The sequence below is a fragment of the Hyperolius riggenbachi genome, chromosome 3 (assembly GCF_040937935.1).
Source record: "Hyperolius riggenbachi isolate aHypRig1 chromosome 3, aHypRig1.pri, whole genome shotgun sequence".
In the NCBI taxonomy this organism is placed as follows: domain Eukaryota; kingdom Metazoa; phylum Chordata; class Amphibia; order Anura; family Hyperoliidae; genus Hyperolius; species Hyperolius riggenbachi.
The window spans coordinates 34,217,325-34,238,026 of record NC_090648.1 but is presented as its reverse complement, the minus strand read 5'-3'; the positions used below and the strand labels follow the sequence as shown (position 1 = coordinate 34,238,026).

Genomic DNA, 20,702 nt, shown 5'->3' with positions numbered 1-20,702 from the left:
ATACTGTATTGGAGGGAGACATAACACACACGGAATAGAGGCAGACTTACAAGCATGTTTCTGGATCAGAAGAAGTCATAGGAGGATACCAGCAATAATCATAGATTGTGTCGCCCTCAGCCATGCGGAGAACGGGGGCCTGGAATTAACAGAAAACAACATAGTTCAGTCATTTTCACAACTGCAACACATGCAAGTAAAAAGCTGAACAGTGAGGCCTGGAAGCCACTAGAGCGCTTTTGTGAGCGTTTAGGGAGCACTTGAAGTCGCTAGTGATTTCCCTAAACGCTCTGCCAATGGAAATAAATGTCACAAATTCCACAGTAGTGATTGCGATCAGCAAAATCACATGCTGGCAAATCGCTAAGGAATCGCTACACATAACGATTTGTGTGCGATTTTAAATTCCTGGAAAACAACAGTTTGCTTTCTTAAAACAGAAGATTTTTAAATTACTGCAAACTGTAAAAAAAAAAAAAAAAAAAATGTAAATAATTTGAAAGGACCAATCAGAATTAAAAACGCTAATCGCGGGGGGCGGAGCCTGCTATGCCCGCGTGAAGACGTCTTTCAAGAGGGCTCCTATTCCCACTCGCCTAAATAGAGATAAAAAACAAACTTACTTCCAAACTTTTGGTCACAGAACATGTCCAGAAGGTCCAAGAAGGTACAGGACACATCTCCACCTCACAAAAACGCGAAATTGAAGCAAACTTCAGTCCTACAGCTTTTGACACGCAACTCAGCAACTCAGACTCCAGCCAAGATGGCTGCCACCGCCTCTACTCCAGGCCCAACCACAGCTGCCTGTGAAGTCGGATTCCGCCACAACTAAATCTCTGAACGAGATAAAGGACTACCTGCACAGTTTGGCAACAAAAGAGGACCTCTCTGACCTGGCAGATCGGATTAACTCGGCCATCCGAGCTGAGCTACAGGGGATCCAAGACACGCTGGGAGATCATGGCGGGAGAAAAAATGTGCTTGAGGAGGAATCCGCCGCCATGAGAGCAGAGATATCTAAGATGAAAGCAGAGCTCAAAGAGATATCAGCAGAGAAGAAGCAACAAGCGTCCACAAACTCGCTACTGAGATCGGGGCTGGAAGACTTACAAAACAGGAGCCGCAGAAACAACATACGGGTGCGCGGCCTAACAGAGGAGGTCCCTCCCCTACAACTCGGCTCTGCGCTCTCAGTCATCTTCAATGACCTCCTAGAAAAACCGGACGGCCCGGAGATAAAATTTGATAGAGCACACAGGGCCCTGCGACCCAAACCAGCGGAAGGTGAGCCGCCCAGGGATGTCATCTGCAGACTGCACCACTACAGTACTAAAGATGCGATCATGGTGGCGGCACGGAAAGCAAACAGTATTGTCTACAATGGCAGCCAAATCTCCCTGTACCAAGACCTGGCGCCAAGCACTCTGGCGCAGAGGAAGGCACTTCAACCCTTGCTAAAAGTCCTAAGAGAGAAGGGAGCAGAATATCACTGGGGCTTCCCTTTCCAGCTCTACATTAAAAAAGACGATCAAGCTTTCTCTCTGAAAACTCCCTCGGAGCTTCCTGAACTGTTCCAAAAGTTAGACATACCTTCCGTGAATCTCCCGGAGTGGCAGCCTGAGAAGATGTTGCTGGGCCTGCCGCAAAGAGTGAAGCGCCAGAGGAATGGGAACCGTAACCCGCAACCGGAGGTGTAGTAGTTAACGCGGCCCGGATCTGGAGAAACCTCTGGGACTCACAGATAAGTACATAAACGACCAGCCCCATATTAACTTACAGTCTACCCAAACACTACTAGACCCCCTACCCACTGCAGAGACTTGTGCACGTGGCCTGCAGCGTACCCTCCAGTATCTAATGGCCAGACTGTTTCACTACCCCGGAGAGACGTGGAGGCCGGGGGTCATGCACAGCACGGAAGAGGACAAAGGGGCTATCCCCTTGGAGAGGAGGGCCTGTATAGGGGTGCAGAGGATGAACCCAGGCCCAGTCCCAGCTTCCACCCGAGTGCGAACACTCTATACAGCGCAAGATTTATATGCTACACCAGGTTCTTGACATCCCAGGGTGTCAACATGGGACTGTTATGCACACAGATCCACTAGGCCCAGCAATACGCAAACAGACTGCCTTTACATTTGCAATATCATATGCTGCTGCTGACCAACTAACATCTCGCTCTATCCTATTGCAGAAATTTATTTTTTGTGCCTTTATATATGAATATGCTTGCTGAAACCTCAAGTATGCCTGAGGGCCACACAGTCTCTGCCCCTTCTGATACTCTGCGCGGAGTGTCGTTGAATGCTTAAGGGCCTACTGATAATATAAATATTATGTGAAATAAGACCACTGGCAGTCCCTTGCCGCCTTCATGGGCAAATCGGACGCCTAGTGGGGGTGGGACGGGGGTGGGGGAGAACGCCACAGACGACTTGAGTGACATATGCCACCCTATATAATGATCTCTCAAAGGGGGGGGGGGGGGAGAAAAGAGAATTACCTTACTAGAAGTGGTTGGGAGTAACTGAAACACGTGTTATATGGGGTATACCTGTGATTGTACATCAGCACAGGGGTCAGATGCATAGTCCTAGAGGGGTCCCGGAAAAGATGCAATCCTTTTGGGAGTTACTTGTTTTACATGTTAAACATTTTTCTTTTTACATTAAAATGGCGAGTGGGGAGGGAGATCCCAGTCTCACGTTGAGAGGCGTGGTATCTCACATCCCACATAGGTACACCCTGCAAGACAGGGACATGCTCTTACCGAAAGCTCATACTATAGTTCTCTTCATGTTGAAGACAAGGATCCGCTTACGAGATCCTGCTTATATGTTTGTTTGTTTACTTGGGGGCAGATTGTTGGGGTTTCCTCCGGACGTAATCTTAGGTTATAAGCAGTGGCGTAGCTACAAACCTCTGGGCCCCGATGCGGAATCTGGATGTGGGCCCCCCCACGGCAACAACAGCCCCCCTCCCCCGGCAACACCCGACGCACACACATATCCAAATCCCTATAGCCAGCTATAGGTCCCCCCAGTATAGGTAGCCAGGCATAGGTAAGCCAGTATAGTTGCCCCCGGTATAGGTTAGCCAGGTGGGTGCCTCCAGCATAAGTAGCCAGTATAGTTGCCCCCAGTATAGGTTAGATAGGCAGGCGCCGCCGGTATAGGTTAGATAGATAGGTGCCCCCAGTACAGGTAAGCTAGGTGGGTGCCTCTAATATAGGTAGCCAGAATAGTTGTCCCCAGCATAGGTTAGATAGGTAGGTGCCCCCAGTATAGGTAGCCAGTATAGTTGCCACCTGTATAGGCTAGCTAGGTGCCCCGAATACAGGTTAGACAAGTAAGTGCCCCCAGGTTAGATAGGTAGGTGCCCCCCAGTATAGGTTAGATGAGGTAGCTGCCCCCCAGTATAGGTTAGATGAGGTAGGTGCCACCCAGTATAGATTAGGTAGCTGCCCCCAGGATAGGTTAGATTAGGTAGCTGCCCCCCAGGATAGGTTAGAGTAGGTAGCTGCCCCCCAGGATAGGTTAGAGTAGATAGCTGCCCCCCAGGATAGGTTAGAGTAGGTAGCTGCCCCCCATTATAGATTAGGTAGCTGCCCCCCAGGATAGGTTAGATTAGGTAGCTACCCCCCCCCCCCCCAGATAGGTTAGGTGGGTAGCTGCCCCCCAGGATAGGTTAGGTAGGTAGCTGCCACCCCCAGGATAGGTTAGGTAGGTAGCTGCCCCCCCAGGACAGGTTAGGTAGGTAGCTGCCCCCCCAGGACAGGTTAGGTAGGTAGCTGCCGCCCCAGGACAGGTTAGGTAGGTAGCTGCCGCCCCAGGACAGGTTAGGTAGGTAGCTGCCCCCCCAGGATAGGTTAGGTAGGTAGCTGCCCCCCCAGGATAGGTTAGGTAGCTGCCCCCAGGATAGATTAGGTAGCTGCCCCCCAGGATAGATTAGGTAGCTGCCCCCCAGGATAGATTAGGTAGCTGCCCCCCCAGGATAGGTAGGTAGCTGCCCCCCAGGATTAGGTAGGTAGGTAGGTCCGCAGCTGCGGGGAGAGCAGCCCGACCTCTCCCTCCCTTCCTCTCCCCGCCCCCCCCCCCCCCCTTCAAATGCAGAGTGCGCGGCGCACGGAAGCGCTGTAGTAGGCAGAACTCACCTCCGTCCCTGCGCCGCTGGTCTCCTCCCGCTCTGTATAGATGTTGTTACACACTGCTTCCTGTTTAGCTGGAAGCAGTGTGTAACAAAATCTATACAGCGAGAGGAGATCAGCGGCGCTTGGAACGCAGGGACGGAGGCGAGTTTCAGCCTACAGCGCTTCCGTGCGCGTCACTCTGCATCTGAAGGGGGGGGGCCCGGGGAGAGGGAGGGAGAGGTCGGGCAGTTCTCCCCGCAGCTGCGGCTCCCCCCTTCCCAATAGCGTGCACGGCGCACGGGCCGCACTCAGTCCTGGCCGCACTATAAAAAGACATGGGCCCCCCCGGGCCCCTCCCCCGCCTCTTCAGGAGCCGGGCCCAGTCGCGCATGCGACCGCTGCGACCTCTATTGCTACGCCCCTGGTTATAAGCTAAACAAAAACGAAACAAGATGGCCCATATGAAAGTTATATCCATTAACACAAATATACCTGAAAAGAGAAGAATCCTCTTAACTGACATGTGGAAGCAGAAAGCACACATAGTTATGATACAAGAAACGCATTTTAAGGAAGGCAAACACCCTAAATTAAAGGACAAACATTTCCCTGTCTCATACTTCAGCTCCTCGCCCATCTCTAAAACTAAAGGTACAGCAATACTTATCGCTGGCACACTTCCCTTCACTGAAATTGATGTTAAAAGAGATAATCAAGGGAGATTTGTCCTGGTAAAAGGTCTCATAAAAGATCAAAAATACACCCTGGGCTCAGTATATGTCCCTAACATGGACCAAGATAAATTCCTTGTGAAATTCCTCTCTGAGCTGGAAAGCTTCATGGAGGGTAGTGCTATCATTGGGGGGGACCTGAACGTGGCTCTAAACCCGAAGGCAGACTCCTCACATGGCAAATCATCTGTCGCATACGCAAAATTAAATAGAATCAAAAGGGCATTACACGAGAAACAATTAGTAGACGTATGGAGGGTGACACACCCGGACACAAGAGACTACACATTTTACCCAGGCGTACACAATGTGTACTCAAGGATTGATTACATCCTGCTTTCGCATAACCTTCTCTCTGAACATGTTGCTGCAGACATTGGCATCATATCATACTCAGACCATGCCCCAGTGAGCGCAGTACTTAACTGCAAATCCAAAAGGGAGACTCCCTTTACATGGAGGCTAAATATAGCTCTGCTACAGGATGAGTCTGTGAGAGAAGTGGTGAAAGAACAAATACGAAGCTATTTCCACATCAATGATGATCAGGGTGTGTCTCCTTCCATCGTCTGGGAAGCGCATAAGTGTGTGCTGCGAGGATTTCTGATTAGCCTAGGAGCAAAACGTAAGAGAGAAAGAGAGATATTGATCCAACAGTTGTTGGATGAGATACGCAACCTCGAATGCAAACATAAGAACAGCTCTGGGGGAGACATTCTGATACAACTCCAAACAGCAAGAAATAGGCTTAACAATATGCTAAAATAAAATGCTAAGCAAGCGGCTAGGAGATGCCAACATCTCTTCTACATGCATGGCAATAAATCCGGAAGGTTGCTTGCCAGGGCGCTCAAAGCACAGCAACAGCGCACATATATAGCCCAGATTATTGATAAAAAGGGCACCAAACATCACAAAAATGAAGATATAGCAAACACCTTTAAGGATTTCTACCATAAGCTTTACAATTTAACGAAGCCCCATAGTGAAAACCTGAAAACACCTGCCTTAGGAGAAATTAATACTTACCTGAGCCAAGCTTCTATGGCAAAACTAGACCCTGAGATGAAACAGGCCCTAGAAGAACCCTTCTCAGAAGAAGAAATTGCAGGAGTGATAGCTGGGATGAGGACTGGGAAGGCTCCAGGGCCAGACGGCCTGACAGCAGAATACTATAAAAAATTCAAGGGAGTCTTGGATCCCCCATATGTGTAAGACCTTTAATGCCTTAGCAGTAGAAGAGGAAGCAACTAAGTTCCCTCAACAAACTCTGGAATCCCACATCACAGTCATTGCTAAACCAAATAAGGACCCAACAGCCTGTGGTAGCTACAGGCCGATCTCTTTGTTAAATTTAGGATTTAAAAATCTTCGCGAAAGTATTAGCAAACAGACTGGCGGAACACATGGGGCACTTAATTGGGACCAAGTGGGATTTATTCCCAACAGAGAGGCCAGGGACAACACCATAAGGGCTCTGGACCTGTTTCAGCTCTTGCGGTCGGAGGGGAGACCCTGCATGCTACTCTCCACAGATGCTGAGAAGGCCTTTGACCGCGTGGGCTGGGGCTGGTTGAGGGCTGTCCTGAAGCATATAAACCTCGGTGATCGAATGCTACGCTGTATAGATTCCTTATACTCCACGCCATTAGCAAGAATAAAAGTCAATGGCATCCTATCAGAGCCGCTGCAAATTAATAATGGTACCAGGCAGGGATGCCCTTTGTCCCCTCATATTTGCTCTTTACCTGGAGCCTTTCCTGTGTCACGTCAGAAGGAACACCTCAATCTCAGGATTAGTTGTAAGAGATGTGGAACATAAAATTGCAGCGTACGCAGATGACCTCCTCTTCTTCCTCACTAAGCCGGTCATATCACTACCCAATTTAATGATAGAGTTTGAGCGCTTTGGCAAGCTATCTTTTTTTTAAATAAACTTCGACAAGTCTGAGGCGCTTAATATTGGACTGCCAGAAGCTCAGGTCACACTAATCAAACAAAACTTCCCCTTTAAATGGAACCCCACCTCTCTGAGATACCTGGGAACGAATATCACGAGCTCCCTCAGAGCTGTTTTTCATCTAAATTTTCCGCAGATACTCTCAACTCTCTCAACAGACTTGCAACGTTGGGATCTACCCCATATCTCTTGGATGGGGAGAATAGCAGTTCTGAAAATGAACATTATGCCTAGATTGTCAATTCAATAACATGCGCTAAAAAAGTGTACATATAGAAGTACTTCACTATTTATTCAATTGTTAAAATCATAAAATACACACCTTCAAATTTCAAATAATCCACCATATATAGTTCAACTCTCATTCAACCACTCACATACAACATAGAGGGCCCCTCAATTCAATCCTTTTTCACCAGTATTAAAGACTCACTCCCCCGCTCTGACCTCTTTACGTGCTCCCACACTCTGCCCGCTGCCTCTCTGTCTCACCGGCGTCTTCCGGCGGCATACGAAGGTTCAGACTGCAAGACTCAAACCTCGCTCGCCGCACTTGTGCATTACCAATTCCTCCTGATGAGGGCCAACGCATTGGCTGAAACGCGTAGAGGTTGTTTTTTCTGCTATAAAGACATCTGCTAAAAAGCTCTGGACTTAGGTGGCTGTGTAAGCGCGCAGCAGCCACTTGTAAACAAAGATCCAGAAGCTGAGTGGTGACGTCACCCAAAGAGAGACGCTGGCCGGATCAGCTGATCATCTGAGCGGAAGTGCGGCGAGCGAGGTTTGAGTCTTGCAGTCTGAACCTTCGTATGCCGCCGGAAGACGCCGGTGAGACAGAGAGGCAGCGGGCAGAGTGTGGGAGCACGTAAAGAGGTCAGAGCGGGGGAGTCCTGCTACAGGAACATATCGCTGTGAAAAGCGGCTGCTAATCCCCCATCCTAAGGGACACGTGAGTCTAAATTGACGGAACTGTAACTAATCAGGAACATTGGCAACAGTGCGATTCCCGTTATAGAAGGAATCCTAAGGAAATTATTCTGATTGGATTAAGGGAAGAAAGCCCTATAAAGGAACATTAGTCCTTTCTCGTGATTTTAGAGAAGTCTTTAATACTGGTGAAAAAGGATTGAATAGAGGGGCCCTCTATGTTGTATGTGAGTGGTTGAATGAGAGTTGAACTATATATGGTGGATTATTTGAAATTTGAAGGTGTGTATTTTATGATTTTAACAATTGAATAAATAGTGAAGTACTTCTATATGTACACTTTTTAGCGCATGTTATTATTGAATTGACAGTCTTTTAGAATTTTTTGGGGGTTGAAGGGATTCCCCCATATAACGTGCAGCTCACTAACTTTTTCACCTAGCGCTAATTGTACTACTTAAAGAATTATGCCTAGATTGTTATACCTCTTCCAGACCCTCCCGATCAAGATTCCTCTCTCATTTCTGAGAAGAGCACAACAGACTTTCAATAGATATGTCTGGAAAGGAAAACCGCCCCGCCTTCGAAAAGAAATCCTATATTGCCCCAAAAGTGAAGGAGGTCTAGCACTTCCGAGTGTAGAAAAATACTATTATGCATCTATGTTAACTAGGATTGTAGATTGGAACAGACATGGCGCGTTTAAGCAGTGGGTGAACTTGGAGAAAAACCTTTCTCCATGTTCTCTCACAGAGTTAGTGTGGATGCACCAAAAACCCGACCTGGAGTGGAAGCTCCCTCCGCTGCCATACACCACCTTAAACACGTTCCACAAAGCGAACACTACCTGCTTCCTTGCCCCTGACCCATCTCCACTACTCCCGCTCACAGATAACCCTCATATAAGACAGGACAGACTGGGACATAACAGAACCATCAGGGAAGGTACTAAAAAACTGAAATTTGCTGACATGTGTTCCTCGGGACAATGGGCAACGTAGGCAGAAATCAGACAAAAGCCACAGGCTGCTGAAACCAGATGGTGGGAATACTTTCAATTTAGACATTATTTAATGCGGCATAACGTAAACCCTGCAAAGCTAAGACAGAAATCGGACTTTGAAGACTTATGCACAGCAGAGGGCCCCAGCAGCAAAACGCTGTCCAGAATATACGAGATAATAGCCTTCCTAAACATACCAAACTTGCCCTTCCTCCATACCTGGGAAACAGACCTGGGAACATCTTTCACCCCTCATCAAAAAACCAGGATGTGTATATTCGCCCATAAATCCTCAAGGACCGCTGGCATGCAGGAGATGGACTACAAAATTTTATCACAGTGGTATTTTACTCCACTTAAACTTAACAGAATTTATCCAGATACCTCAGATAGGTGTTGGAAATGTGGCCATTCTCCAGGTTCTCTATTACATATTTTGTGGGCCTGCCCCTTACTTGCAGAATACTGGAAGTTGGTGGAAAGACTTGTGAAAGCTGTCACAGATAGAAATGCCCCGTTTACCCCGGAGTTCTATCTCCTGCATCTCAGCGACTGGACTATGAAACAGTACAAACGTTCTGTGGTGAGACACATTTTAAATGCTGCAAAACGACTGATTGTACGGCGATGGAAACAGGTGGTAGTACCGGGCCTGGAGGAATTGGTAAAAGAAATAGATGAGACACAATATATGGAAGAGCTATCCTATACCGCGTTTGATAACCATGAGACATACAAAAAAACTTGGACATTTTGGACATACTTCAGACATTCTGAAGACTTCATTAAAGTCCTTCAAGAACAGTGAATCAATTAAGAACCATACAGTAAATAGGAACCTGGAGATAATATAGATCCATGCCCTTTAATGCGTATATTCTGTGCTCAATGTACTCACCAGGCCTAGTGCTACTTAAATGTATATAGCTCCTGAGATGGCGTCCAGAGGAAAGGGGGGGGGGGGGGTTGGGGAGGGGGAGTATTAACAGGGGGAGAAAACCTGGGTATGTACATGGCTTTGAGTTCAGTAGACTTGGTCTTGGTCTATTCTCACGATAGCCCAGACATCTGATAAGTTCAAGGAAGACTAACTAAAGATGTTATAGATATCTCTCATGTTATTGACGTACTGTACAATTTAATGACATGTATATATGATATGCAAACCTCTGTACAATGCGTGTCTGGACATTATCTTCTTATGAGTATGTTCTCTCAATGTGCCATGTTCATGCCTCTTTATAAAGAATATATATATATAAAAAAAAAAACGCTAATCGCAAATCGATATCACAATCGCTGGCAAAAAGCTTACACTTTAAAATCGCTACCAAAATCGATGGAAAACTCGTGAAATTGCTTACTAAATGCTGATTAAAAATGCTAGCGATTTGCAGTGGGTTCCAGGCCTAAGGGAGTATTCCGCGTGATCATCTCCTTTACCCACCCCACTAACCTTTAAAGGAGAACTGTAGTGAGAGGTATATGGAGGCTGCCATATTGATTTCCTTTTAAGCAATACCAGTTGCCTGGCTATCCTGCTGATCCTCTGCCTCTAATACTATTAGCCATAGCCCCTGAACAAGCATGCAGCAGATCAGGTGTTTGACATTTTTGTCAGATCTGACCAGATTAACTGCATGCTTGTTTCTGGTGTGATTCTGCAGGCAGATAGCTCAGCAGGGCTGCCAGGTAACTGGTATTGCTTAAAAGGAAATCAATATGGCAGCCTCCATATACCTCTCACTACAGTTCTCCTTTAAGGTGGCTTGTTCCAGACTGGCAGATGTCTTTTTTTCAGTGCAAATTACATTAATTTATTTCTCTTGTGAGAGAACCAGCTAGGTTGCAGATCCCTTCATTTTCCAGCAGGGGGAGCCCTAGGAGACACTGTGCAGTGCTTACCATCTCCTGCAGTAGATCCCATTCTCCGGAATAGATCTCCGGTGAAAGGTTATATATCCTGAGGATGTTGTCATCGCTGTTGGTTAAAATACACGACCCGTCAGGAGCCCTGTAAAGAAAGAATTGCTGACATTTTATTGAACTATTATGCTGAGAAGCTTTTTATTTAGAGAGAGAGATCTAGAGATATAGAATATGAAATGAGATAACTCTGGATCCATGATCCGATGTTTTACCAGGGGTGTGAAACATGTTGGCATCTGCTTGTTCAGTAGGGTCACACGCTGGATTTGAAATTTCCTCTAATACCATCGATGTTGTATGTTGTCAATGTTGCCAGCTAACAAACAAGCCTGTTCTATGCACATAGGGGGGCTCCATATAAGTTTGATAAGATCTGGGCTGGCTTGATACGCCTGGTCTGCCAGATTTCTCCTTAAAGGGGAACTGAAGAGAGAGGTATACGGAGGCTGCCATATTTATTTCCTTTTAAGCAATGCCAGTTGCCTGGCAGCCCTGCTGGTCTATTTCTCTGCAGTAGTATCTGAATAACACCAGAAACAAGCATGCAGCTAGTCTTGTCAGATCTGACTTTAAAGTCTGAAACACCGGATCTGCTGCATGCTTGTTCAGGGGCTATGGCTAATAGTATTAGAGGCAGAGGATCAGCAGGGCTGTCAGGCAACTGGCATTGATTAAAAGGAAATAAATATGGCAGCCTCCATATACCTCTTACTTCAGTTCCCCTTTAAAGAGAACCTGAACTGAAAATTAAAAGTCAAAATAACCATACACAGGTCATACGTATCTCCTGTGTAGTCTACTCCTCAATCTCTTTCTCCTCTCTTGTGTCCTGTTTGTCCGCTGTGATCAATGAATTCTCTATCCTCCATTTTGACCATGGCCATCACCCCATAACAGCTTCTTGGTCAGCACACTGTTAAACTGTAATATAGCCCAATTGAGCCACAGGGAAACATGAACATTACCTTGCACATTCAGTTATAACTGACAGCAGTTGATATATAACTGACTGCAACTGGTTTATTTCAGTTCTGACAAAATATTGTCAGAACTAGAAGGGATCACTGTAAGAAGAAATGCCTCTGCCTCCCCGAGTTAAGCTTAGAGCTGTCAGAGTATTGCAATGCCTCATGGGACTTGTACTTCCACCTCAGCTGGAGTGCCAAGGTTAGCCATCACTGTCTTGGTTGATATTTTCACTTCTTAAAGGAGAACTGAAGAGAGAGGTATATGGAGGCTGTCATGTTTATTTACTTTTAATCAATACCAGTTGCCTGGCAGCCCTGCTGGTCTATTTCTCTGCAGTAGTATCTGATTAAAACCAGAAACAAGCATGCAGCTAGTCTTGTCAGATCTGACTTTAAAGTCTGAACCACTGAAGCACCTGATCTGCTGCATGCTTGTTCAGGGGCTATGGCTAATAGTATTAGAGGCAGAGGATCAGCAGGGCTGCCAGGCAACTGGTATTGTCTAAAAGGAAATAAACATGACAGCCTCCATATACCTCTCTCTTCAGTTCCCCTTTAACAACAAATTGCCTTTTAAGCCACCAGCAAGCAAGAAAATACTGACAATACTTTTGACAGCACTTTTTTCACCTTCTTTTTCATATGCAGAATGCTGAAAAGTTATTTTGAACAGAAGATGAAAAATGATCTCCTAGGAGAAAACTTAGTTGAAAAAGTGACTAGGATCAGGCCTGCAGAGTCGGCAGCCCATTTGTCTGGTACCCACCACTTGCATCCTTTGAGGAAGTTCTGTGGACTGTTGGCGTAGTCGCTCCACGCTCCGGTCAGCGACCACGGTGGCTGAGAAAAGTCATATGGCATCGCACTGCGGAGGGAAGAAGACCTGTCATAAAGCTGTTTAACTGAAAGCAGGCGTAACTAAACCTTCTGACATTCAATCACCTCTCTGCCATCTTCTACGTACCTTAAAGGGAACCCAAGGTGAGAGGGCTATGGAGGCTGCCATATGTATTTCCTTGTAAACAATGCCAGTTGCCTGGCAGCCCTGTAGCTATTCTGGCATAAGTAGTGTCAGAGTCAAAACCCTGGAACAAGCATATGGCTAATCCTGTAAAATCTGAATCAGCTGAGTCAGAGTACCTGATGATCTGCTGCATGCTTGTTCAGGGTCTATAGCTAAAAGTATTAGAGGCAGAGGATCAGCAGGGCTGCCAGGCAACTGGTATTGTTTAAAAATAAATAAATATGGCAGCCTCCATATGCCTCTCACTTCCGGTTCCCTTTAAAGTGTACCTGAGGCGGAATTGGCAGAGCAATTGGGACACAGAGGCATTGTAAGATGGTAAATTACATACCTCTGTGTCCTTCCTGCTCTGCATACTGTTCCCGCCCCTTCCATGCCCTTGCCCATTTTCCTTTTTGCCACACTGGGAGGCAATCTATGCACACTTTCATTGTGTCTTCAGGGGATTAAAAATCCAGCATGGCTCTCTGCTGTAGAAGCAGGGGGATCCCTGTACAGAAACTATCCTAAACAATTTAGTTAACAGTTCACTGTGTGTACATAACTTTACCTATATATTTCCTACCTGGTCTGACTTCTCCAAAGATCGCTGCAATCATTTCCAGATACAGATCTAAATGCAGTCTATGCTCTGGTCTCCTCTGATCTGCTATAGTCACCTCTTTTCATTCCCGCCCACAGGATTTCTCACATGCTTCTTCCCTTCTCTGTAGCTCTTTTCCTAAATATTTCCAATCTTTGAAATTTTAAAAGGACCACTATTGCAAGAAATTTTCAAATACATGTAAACACATACAAATGAGAGGTACATTTCTTCCAGAGTAAAATGAGCCATACATTACTTTTCTACTATGTTGCTGTCACTTAGGGCCCGTTTCCACTATCGCGAATCTGCAGGTGTTTTCTGCAGGCAGATTAGCACAACCAATAAAACGTAATTAGCCTGTTTCCACTTGTCAGGTTAACAGAGCGTTTTCCTGTGCATGAAAAATCTGCACAGCAGAGCCATCAGAATTCTATACAATGTAATTAATAGGAAATTTGCATGTTTTCCCTATGCGAATTTTCCATGCGAATTTGCGTACATTTTTGCCTAAAATCAATGTAAAAGCACACAGGCACTGACATGGTTAAATTCGCACACTTACAAAAAAAATCAAAAAAAGTGAATTCGCGGTAAAATTTGCATATGCATGCGAATTCGTTTTTGCGTTTTCTGCAACGAATTCACACCGCACAAGTGGAAACGGGCCCAGTAGGTAGTAGAAATCGGACAGATTGGGCTATTCCATCTCTTCATGGGGGATTCTCGGCATGCCCTTTATTATTTTATAAGAAACACTCCTCGGAAAGGATTTATACAAAGATGCAGACCACCACCCCTTTCTGTTTGCACACCTTTTCTGGCAGTTGGACTGAGCAACTGCCGTTCTCCAAGTGCTTTTGAAAATAAAGAAAACACTGAGAATCTCTCATGATAGCTGGGCTAGTCCAAAACCTGTCACTTCTGTCAGCTTTCTACTACCTACTGTAAGTGCTGTAAGTGACAACAACATAGGAGAAAAGTAATTTATGGCTCATTTTACTCTGGAAGAAACATACTTCTTATTTGTATGTGTTTACATGCATTTTAAATTTTACAATTTTCGCAATAGTGGTTCTTTAAATGCAGAATAGCGCGCTGCTACAGCAATAACTGATAATAGCATCCTAGTAAGTAAACAGATGCATGCCCAGTCCAGAACATTACTGCAACTAGCAAACACACAACCAACCAATCACTGCACTGCTTACTAATAGGCCGCCTCCGAGGACTCTGTAGCTTCTTCTGGATTGGTCGGTTCTCCTCCTTCGGCCACGTCATCTGAGCACATGTCACAGACCGGCGTGGCCTCCTCCACGCAAAGCTTCTTGCTTAGTGGCTCCTCAGAATGCTCACCACCATCGTCCACCTGCCCTCGTGAAGCCTCCATTCTTGTTTCCGCCACAAACTCAGAACCTTCCTCTCCTCCAGAATCCAGATCTTCTCTTTCTTTTCTTTTGCAACATTTTCCAACTGTTTCCAAAATTTCCATATCTCCTATTTCTACATCTTCTCTTTGCACACTCATTCTGCGATCATCTGCTGATAAAACGTCCTTTTCTCCAATCATCTCAGAACTTTCTGCCAGTCCTACCTCTGCGCCTTCTATGTTCCTACACTGACTGAGCTCATTTGAACTTAGAACGTCAATTTTTCCTACTGGCTCCAAAGAGTCCACATTCCCTGATTCTACCTCTTCTTTTCTCTTCCTGTGTTCATTTGAATTTAGAAAGTCTCTTTCTCCAGCTATCTTTGAACTTTTCACAGTCCCTAAAGCTACATCTTCCTCCTCCACATTCTGTCGATCTTTGTTCAAAGGTGTAGAGTCTTTTGCTTTGCGAAACTCAGAACAGTCCCCAACTAAAATATCAGTATCCTCCTTTCCTTCACTTTTCTGTTGTTCAGTGCAAGTTATAGGGGATTCCTCCCTGACCGTTCCAGTCTGTGATTCCATAATGACAATATTGTCATTGGTTTCTGGTCCTTCCACAATGGTCAAAGTTCTTTCCACATTCCCGAAGGCTTTGACACAACTTTTATCTGGTGAGTCAGTGTTTCTTTCTGGCGCTCCCTCCGTGGTTTTTATGAGATTGTCCTCTGCAAGTGGTCCTTGTTCAACCACTTTTTCTGCCATGGCAACTCCAGTTACCTCAATAGCTTTACACTCCTCCATTGTGGTTTTCTGCAAATCATCAAATCAGCTGGGACTTTTCCACTCAGTTTGTCGCCTTATAAAAAAAAAAAAAAAAAGTGCACAAAACACAAAATGAGTGTGTACGTATTTAAAAATACAATTTCAGCATCTCTGTTAAAGCGGAACTGAAGAATATTTTAAAACAAACTGTTTCACTTACCTGGGGCTTCTGCAAGCCCCCAGCAGCTGTCCTGTCCCGTGCTGGTCCTCCACGAGCCTTATGGCACGTTGTGCAGGAGTGACTGGGGATATTAAAGATCCGATCCGCCGTGGCGGACGTAATCACAGCGCGTTGTAAAACGTCATAGTACAATCACGCACACACATCGTGAAAACGAAGGGTTGTCACACATAAGAATCACCAGTCGCTGGAGATATTTTGCATGAAAAGTAGCGACGTGGGTACGTGCCTTTATGCTTAGCGCCCATTAGTAGTACGTTTGCAGTGGTTGCCGATCGGCGATCCGCTGCATCAATGGAACTCTATGGGGATGTTTCCACATCAGCGCTGCTGCGATCATGGATCGACCCTAAAAGCGCTGCCTGCAGTTTACCCAAAGCGATCGCTATACAAGGTAATAAGGGCCGTTCTCAATCGCTCAGGGAATTGTGGAGAAAGGCCTCATTCACACTATACGTGCTGCTGTGCGCATTTCGGCAGCGAGCATAGTGTGTGATCAACAAGAAATCAGAAGTGCATGGAGAGCACCTCTGACGTTCAGACTATGCGCGCTGTGCAATGCGTGTTCACACTGCTGCACGCATTTTTTGCCAAAGCGCATTGCTGATCCCGTTCAGTGTAATAAATGGGAACAGTAGCGCAATGCAGATGGCGTGCAATCGGGTGTGCTTGCGTCCAGAACGTGAGGACATATGCGTTGCCTAATGTGAGCGAGGCCAAAATCATGGTACTCCCTCACGATTCGGAAACCGCAAGCGTTTTTCAAATCGCTGCCTTGTGCGCCTGGGCTTTAGGCCCAACTAACACCCAGATCAAATAAGGAAAATTCAAATAGCAACGAAGACGATGAGTGTATATAAACACTATACAGAAAGCAAGGGTTCTAAGTAGAAAAACACTATTCATGGGCCAAATGTGCTGGTCACTGCAGTCCAACCTAAGGTGCCCATACATTACTTGACGGACTGGTCGATTTGCCCTTTACATGGATACCCCTGTGATCGAATCTGATCAGAGAGGGCTCAATTGCTGCCAGTGTAGTACAAACAGGAAGTCTTTGCAGCCGCCTCCGTCTGCCAGGCCCCTAGGTGTCCACCATGAAATATGTAACCCCCTTCCCTAGTGCCCTGTATCTTCTCTACATTGCCACCGGGACGCCTGTGTGTGTACCAAGTCACACACGTTACAGGGAGTAATGTGTGTGACCTGGTACATGCCGTCAAGTTGCACCGCTGCAGTCACCATGGGATCGAGGTGAGTACACATTACACATAGGGGACTCAGTTGGAAATTGATTAAAACTGCAATCTAGTGGCCACAATCTGTGACGGGGTCGACCATTATGATCAAATCTGCCAGACACTGATGCCACAAATCAAACCTTAATAGGAGCCAAGGTGAAAGACATATGGAGGCTGCCATATTTATTTCCTTTTAAAACAATACCAATTGCCTGCATGTCCTGCTGATCTTTCAGGCATCAGTAGTGTCTGAATCGCACACCTGTAACAAACATGCAGCTAATCCAGTTAGAAACACCTGACCTGCATGTTTGCAGGATCTATGGCTCAGTGCTTGTTCACATTATTTAGTGCAGATGGCACTATATATATATATATATATATATATATATATATATATATATATATATATATATTTACATAGAAAGAGGGACAAAGTCCTGAAAGAGGGACAAATGAGGAGGAAAGTGGGACAGGGCTCCCAAAGAGGGACTGTCCCTCCAAAAGAGGGGCCGTTGGGAGCTATGCGTATGACGTAAATGAGGCCTAAAAGCAGGACTCAGGAGTCGGGGCAATTTTGGGCACTCTGAGTTGGAGTCGTTGATTTCATAAACTGAGGAGTCAAGAGTATTTTTGTACAAAATCCACAGCCCTGTTAAAGAGAACCAGAGATGAAGCAACCTCATGTATTTTACCTTATAAATCAGTGGGAACATGACAGTAAACACCTAATCTGCTCTTTGTTACATTGTTCTCTGTTTAATTTGCCTGTTATCACCTCTAAGATAAGAATCCCGACTAAGCAGTCGGTCTGGCTTTGCTACAGAATAATTATAGCTGAGACTGTGTTCTTTGCTGTCTTCAAGTCCAAGCCTGCCCCCTGCTGGCTTTGCTCAGGAATCATTATAGCTGAGTCATTATAGCAAAGCCAGACTCAATGCTCAGCCCGGGATTCTTATCTCAGCTAGATAACAGACACTTTTAGCAGTGAGGATGGAACAGAGAGCATGGTAAATGTTTTCTCTAATGTTCCCACTGATTTCTATGGTAAAATACACAAGGGTGCTTCGTCTCTGGTTCACTTTAAGTATTAGACTAAGGAGTCGGAGTAGAGGAGTCGGGCCATTTTGGTTACCCGGAGTTGAAGTCGGAGTTGTGGTTTCATAAACTGAGGAGTCGGAGTCAGAAGATTTTTGTTCCGACTCCACAGCCCTGCCTAAAAGTATTAGGGGCAGAGGAGCAGTAGCCAGGCAATCTGTATTGTTTAAAAGGAAATAAATGTCTGCCTCCATGTCTCTTCCCTTTAAGGTTCCCAGGAGACATATGGCCCACTGAGCCTTCTTTACTGGCCCCTACAACCTATATAGTACAGCACTACATGTAACCTGCAGCTCCACACCTGGGGGAAGCAGCCTGGTGCAGCCTGCATCACACACGTCCTTTATCTAGTCCAGCCAGATGTGCGCGTGTGTGTGGGAGGATCGGGTCTGGTGCAGCAAGAGACACTAAGAAGAGAGACTATCTCCAGCCAGTACAGCCTCTCCTGTACGCACACCGTGCACACAAACCTTGCACCTGGACGGTGCACTCTAACTTCACACTCACCAGTCCTGCCATGTTCATTGCAAACGTCCAACGCACGGGGAAGACGTGCGAGCTAAGCGCCTAACCGGTGATTGGACGAGCGGCCGTGCAGCTCCACCAATAAGGAGTCTTGCAACAGAAGTGAGCGGAAGACTGGAGCCGGAAACGCGGCAGCGGACATGTTTGTTGAGGGAAAGAAGAAGGGCAAGCCTAGCGCGCGTATGGTTGCTGCTATCCAGGCAGAGTATTGATTTTAGGGGCAGTTATTATTACATTATATTTATTGTACACAGGCAGACTTATGAGGAAGAAACCTCATTCAGCAAATCGTCCTTTCTTTCTTACTTGTGGGCCTGTCTGTCATTATCCACTAAAGTGCTCAGTGGAAATGAGCGTGTTTCTCATGCAAAAACAGCTCACTCAGTAAGCACACTGCATGGCTTCTAACTGTGCCTTTTTTGGAGGGACAGTCCCTCTTTGGGAGCCCTGTCTCTCTTTCCTCATTTGTCCCTCTTACTATGGAAATATATATATTTCTATACTAAAAAAATGTGTTTTATTGCCTCTAAACTTTATTTGCATACTTTGATATTTTACTAATTTTAAAATGTTAATATGAAGGAAAATGAACCAGGATAGAAAGGACCAGTGTGCTCTGAATTATACTAAAACAACACATTTTTCTTATAAAATCTTTATGGCATGTGTAGCAGGGGCGTGGCTTAGTCTTTCTCATCTCAAAAAGTTGGGAGGTATGACACTGGCTGCAGGCAAAGCCTGTGTACTGCTGTAATTCAGACACTGAGAACAGTTTGGGTTTGGTGGGTCTGTGTCCGTCCCTTCCTCATTACCCTACCCGGGGTCCTGTCAGCTCGAAGCAGGGAATTTGGGTGCCTGAGGCTCGCTGGTAATTAGTGTGCCGCCATCCTATATAATAATAGACAAGTGTCCCTGCGTACACATGTCCCAGGGTCTGTGCGTTTGCGCTACTGCGCATGTGCTGCACGAACAGCTGTTGGGAATGAATGGGCTGGGTGGGCGCGTGCATATGCACACTGACAGACCTAAAACCCGTTTTTAACTGGGCTTAGGTCAACTAGTGGCATAATTAAAAATTATAGAGCTCGCTAGCTAAATTTGGAACAAGCCCTCAGTCCTAGCTACATCTAAGTGAATCATTTGGGCGCCAGAGGCAAAGGAGTTTGTTAGTATATAGACAAACTCTGGTTAACAGCGATGGTAGGAGGACTACCAGAAGGACTAAGCGGCGTATGGAATTCGACTATGTAGTGGAGATAGTAGCAGTGGTGTATTGAGTTTGGCTAGCATGGTGGCCTCGGAGCAGTGCTTTTCAGCACAGGTAGATTTGGGCGCAGCCGGCGCCACCATAGACTAGGATAGGAATCACTTGTATAGCGGCGGTCAGTGAGTAACATCGGCTCCGTCAAAAGACGGAGCCGAAGTTGCGTTTAGAACACAATAATTCAGCCTCCAGCGATAGCTGGAAGCCAAATGATACCATTCCCCCACTATCCATGGCGGCCTGCAGGGGGAATAGTAAATAACATGGCCGGGACTTGTGCAGAAGCAGGATCAGCCTATACCGGCTGTATCCTGCGCCAAAGTCTACTGGCACCGATTTCATATGTATTCGATGGCCTAGTGGATAGCACTCTTAACTCGTGTGGTGCAGTGCTGGAACCCAGATTCAGATGACCGCCAGGGCACTATCTGCACAGAGTTTCTATGTTCTCCCCGTGTATGTGTTGGTTTCTCTCTCTGGCACTCCAGTTTTCGTCCCACATCCCACCTCTGAGGTCAGTTAATGACAAGTAAATATACTCTCCAACAGTGCTGCAGAAGATGTCAGTGGTATATAAACACTAAATAATCATAATAATATTAATAAACAAAAATAATACCAACCATGTAGCCAAGCTGCAGATAGCGGCACAGGGGTTAAAAGGCCAACTTGAGCAAGAGGGTTATGGAGGCTGCCATATTTAGTTTCTTTTAAGCAATATCGGTTGTCTGGCAGTCCTGCTGATCTATTTGGCTGCAGTAGTGTCTGAATAACACCAGAAACAAGCATGCAGCTCAGCTAATCTTGTCAGAGCTGACAAGCATGTCAGAAACGCCTGATCTGCTGCATGCTTGTTCAGGGGCTATGGCTAAACGTATAAGAGACAGAGGATCAGCAGGATAGCTAGGAAACTGGTATTGCTTAAAGGGAATTAAATATGGC

General features: G+C 46.0%; 1 protein-coding gene across 3 annotated transcripts in view; it reads right to left on the bottom strand.

Annotated features, from left to right (window-relative positions):
• The window catches only part of WRAP53 (WD repeat containing antisense to TP53), a 36,527-nt gene extending 17,972 nt beyond the window's left edge, over positions 1-18,555 (bottom strand). The window contains exons 1-5 of one of the 3 annotated variants that reach the window (XM_068272084.1): positions 18,479-18,555; positions 14,469-15,485; positions 12,417-12,515; positions 10,659-10,767; positions 51-139 (exon numbers count right to left, since the gene is read on the bottom strand). In XM_068272084.1, the coding sequence (XP_068128185.1) occupies positions 51-139; positions 10,659-10,767; positions 12,417-12,515; positions 14,469-15,430 (1,259 nt within the window). In that variant the 5' untranslated portion in view covers positions 15,431-15,485; positions 18,479-18,555. Of the gene's footprint in view, positions 1-50; positions 140-10,658; positions 10,768-12,416; positions 12,516-14,468; positions 15,486-15,611; positions 15,693-18,272; positions 18,413-18,478 lie in introns of those variants that run through there. The other 2 variants (XM_068272085.1, XM_068272086.1) reach the window with 2 other exon arrangements.
• Positions 18,556-20,702: the final 2,147 nt, after the last annotated feature.